This window comes from Echinococcus granulosus, assembly GCF_000524195.1.
Source record: "Echinococcus granulosus chromosome Unknown EG_S00033, whole genome shotgun sequence".
NCBI lineage: Eukaryota > Metazoa > Platyhelminthes > Cestoda > Cyclophyllidea > Taeniidae > Echinococcus > Echinococcus granulosus.
Window position 1 is genome coordinate 85418 of NW_020170413.1, and position 3721 is coordinate 89138.

The window sequence follows — 3721 nt, forward strand, 5'->3', positions numbered from 1 at the left end:
AAGATCGCGTCTTGCTCAATTTGTTGCAATATCAATTCATCCGCTAAGAATGTGATTTCTTTACAGATGAAATGATGTTTTCCTACTTTTCAATCATCAGTGCAATGTTCATTTAAATATGTGAGTATGTACAGGTGAAAGATCTAGTCAAACGAAAATATGAGGCTATCAGAATGATGAATTGCAAAGTCTTCTGCTCTGATATAAACTTCCGCAATGCAGACTTTCATCGATTCATTGCAGTTGAGCCAAGGCGAGACTACTTGGTAATTTTCCTACTTTATTTTAGAGTAAGTCCTGGCATTCACCCACTTAAATGTTATGGCCAAGAAGGACCTCTTCCCTACATTGCAATGTAGACAAAATCATGGCTGCCACAAGAGATTCGCTTAGAAATGGGTTAATCTTATGTGTTGATGGGGGAAGGTTAACATCACATTAACAATCACAATCCCTGGGATATCTGCATTATTTATTTAGCAAATAAAATAGCAGTAGAGAGGTGCAATGGAATCTCACATATCTTGATGTATTGAGGGATTGGAAAGCTTATGAGGTTATTTGTGTAGCTAGTCAGTGGGAAATCATGAAATGCATGCGATTGTTTAAGCGTTCATACACCCTAATTCGTCGTTACAATGCCTTTTACTGATTTTGAAAATTGCACATGAACTAGGCAGATGAATCTTGAAGATATCTGCTTCCAAAAGCCGATTGCGCTCGATAGCGATGCTCTAGAACCCTAGCAGCGTTTGCAACCAAACAATGCTAGTTAATCCAAGGTTTGGAATACATGACTCTGGCGATTGACCTCTTGGTGTTAGAAGCACTCAGCTAAATGGCAACAGTTCTATGATCTTGACGATGCAGAATGCCATTCTGATGTCGCGTAAAGTAGTTCGTGAGTAAAGTACAAGAGGTATTATTTTTAACGTGCAGTAAATTCATTTCATTAATGTGTCTATAGGTTGGGAGGGTTATAGAAATTGCTGAGCAAATACAATGGCACATGCACGCCGAGTTATGCTGATCAGAGTTGTGTCGGTGGATTCCTCTTTCACTTGCTTGGATATCCCCAAACGAGCGCTCTATAGAGAAATACCCACTATGGTCGACAATGCATGCGTCCTCAAGCACGCACAACGAGGATTAATGTTCTTCTGTCGTTATGACACGTACCTTGCAAGTTTAAGTCGGGTGGTGGTGCAGTAGGTCGATTAAGGCGTCCAAAGCTTGTCCACCGCTTGCATCATTTCACCAACTTCATAGGTGGATGGAAGCATGACCAAAATGCATTCATCACAAAACCTTAACAGCACAGACATAGAAGATAATCTCCAATCTTTTATGCAATGTTCAGCTGCCAACTACCCTTAAAACATCAAGGCAGCTCTTCGAATGACGACTATAATTTCTAATCTCTTTTATATAAAAGTTATCGCTTTTTGCAAAGTAGCAAAAAGGATTTTTGAAATCACTACCCACTACTAAATAAATGGCAGAATTACTTCACTAAGGATAATTGCAAATTCGGCTTCCTTTTTATTCCACAGACATTGTTCTCAAACACGGCAATATACACCCACCTGCTCAAACCAGTTGTGACCATCCCTCAAATAGCCCTCTTTTCGGTTTTGCAGATTTATTTTGTGTTGTTGACATAAACAGGCGGTTTCGGCTTTGAAGAGAAATTGGTCTCTACCAGTGCTGCTGATCATTTTGTCCATGGTCCTGTGGGTTACATTTTCAATTCAGCGAATTTGTCTTCACGCTTATGATAGTGCAGTGAAATTGTATTTATCAAGACAATACACGGAACAAGCATACTACGTGCAAGAGGCGGAGAGGTTGTTAAATGTCCTTTATGCTCAAATGACAGAAGATGGTGTGGCAGCTGATAACACAGCTGTAATTTGTAAAAGCTCAAAATGTCTATAATTGTTCGAGATGTATGACATCGTACCATTGGAACTCATAGCTGAAGTCTCTCCCATTGGCCTACTACTTCCAATCTCCATAACTTTTGCAGTCGGTTACACTTGATAAATGTGGTTTCTGTTTGTGTACCTAGCAACCTGGCTTTAGAAAGGGTTACGAAACTGCCAAAACTGGCTCCTCGGCAAGCCTATTCTATAGCATTTGTATAATGCGCAAAAAGGCAGAAAAGTAACGTAGCAATTTAAAACAGAGTTTCAAATGTATGTGTATTTTAGAACCACCCAAGGGTAGGTGCGCCACATTAGGAGGAAGACCGGATATTTTCGGTAATCAAAGTTATGCATTGCCACTGGCTTAGTCAGCTCCAGACTGATGACATGGTTCGTGTACGTTGGCTTCTTCTTAGCGCGGAAACAAGGAGGAATATTTCTAGTTTTATCTCCTGTCACGGGGAATGTGTATAAGCTTACACAAAGGCGAAATGCATTAGCACCGAACACGGCCTCCACTCCACCATAGATAAACTGTATTAAAGGCCACATTTACGCAAGGACAATCGCATTTACAGAGTATTAGTTTTCCATTTTGTGCCATTAAATTTTTGTCAGCACAAACTCACACTTAAAAGTTATTATTTGACTGACTTGGGTTGAGGAATTAATTAAAGTGAGTGATGGGAATGACTGACAGCGTCTTTCCTTCATACACAATGTTTGCAGCCTGCAAGTCAAATTTCATGCTCCACTTTTTCCTTAAATTGGCCTATTTTTAGAACTAGATACTAAATAGACGCTTATTGAGCTGCCCCACTTATTCCAAATCTCCGTGTGAATAAAGTAGACATGTCTTCTTCACTTAGATGAACTTAGAATGTCAAAAAGGATGATCAGTGGCAGGAAAGAGGGTAAAGGTGGTGACCAATGCTCATGACAATGGTGTTATGGGCACGTAGTTGTCTATTTTTTCACTTGGGTCGTTAAGGTAGAGATCAGTTTGTTTAATACAACCGAAGCAATTAGGTGTACAGATTGAAAAGAAAATAGCCTGCATACCTTTTTGATACCGCATTTATTGCTCCAAAGCTGAACGGCCGACCACGAGGCCTCCTACGTAGTGTAGTAAAGTTTTTACGAAAGAGATGCATTGTGCTATCCTAAGATGAGAATACGCAATCATTGTTTATTCCACAATTTTGCCAACCACACCTACTATGTAATCACCTAACTTGACCGAACCGCTTGAGTAAGGTAGACTGATCATAAGCAAACTATGTTTATGCAATGAGAGCTGGACAGTATCATGACAATTTCCACTTATGCTCAAATACTCCAGATTTCACATTCATTATACATCATAGTCAGTCATTCAGTGGGGCAAGTTGATAAGTTATATTGTTGCTTAATTTGTTGCGGGAAAAATGAATTTATATGCAAGGTTTTGATATCTCAGGCATGAGAAATAAGAAGTCACTAATGAATCAAGATGGACAAAATTGAAATACTTAGGCTTCATTTTACCTTATTGAAACAAATTCATTTCGAGCCGGTTGAACTCAACTTTAAATGATGAAAAGGAGCAAAATGTGGAAAGACATTTATTTGTACTTTAGGATTTATTCACTAGAAAAGGTCACATTACTGTTAACTGAGCACAAACAAATTGCAACTGGCACCATCCCGCTTCATGAGAGCCTGAAGGGAAAAGGATTGGCTGGATGGACGCAAATTATGGAACGTGATTTTGCGCATGGCTAAAATAGTTACACATTTGCACCGACTTACGA

The 3721-nt window shown here is 39.4% G+C and overlaps 2 protein-coding genes across 2 annotated transcripts in view; one reads left to right on the plus strand and one right to left on the minus strand. All coding sequences in view use genetic code 11, as the record gives it.

Moving 5' to 3' along the window:
- EGR_04899 (hypothetical protein) overlaps positions 1–1938 on the plus strand; it is a gene marked incomplete at both ends in the record, with an annotated part of 5194 nt that extends 3256 nt beyond the window's left edge. The window contains 2 exons of the mRNA XM_024494148.1: positions 135–290; positions 1669–1938. Of these exons, the coding sequence (XP_024351385.1) occupies positions 135–290; positions 1669–1938 (426 nt within the window). The remainder of the gene's footprint in view (positions 1–134; positions 291–1668) is intronic.
- Positions 1939–3456: 1518 nt separating this feature from the next.
- EGR_04900 (hypothetical protein) overlaps positions 3457–3721 on the minus strand; it is a gene marked incomplete at both ends in the record, with an annotated part of 7156 nt that continues 6891 nt past the window's right edge. The window contains one exon of the mRNA XM_024494149.1: positions 3457–3541. Within this exon, the coding sequence (XP_024351386.1) occupies positions 3457–3541 (85 nt within the window). The remainder of the gene's footprint in view (positions 3542–3721) is intronic.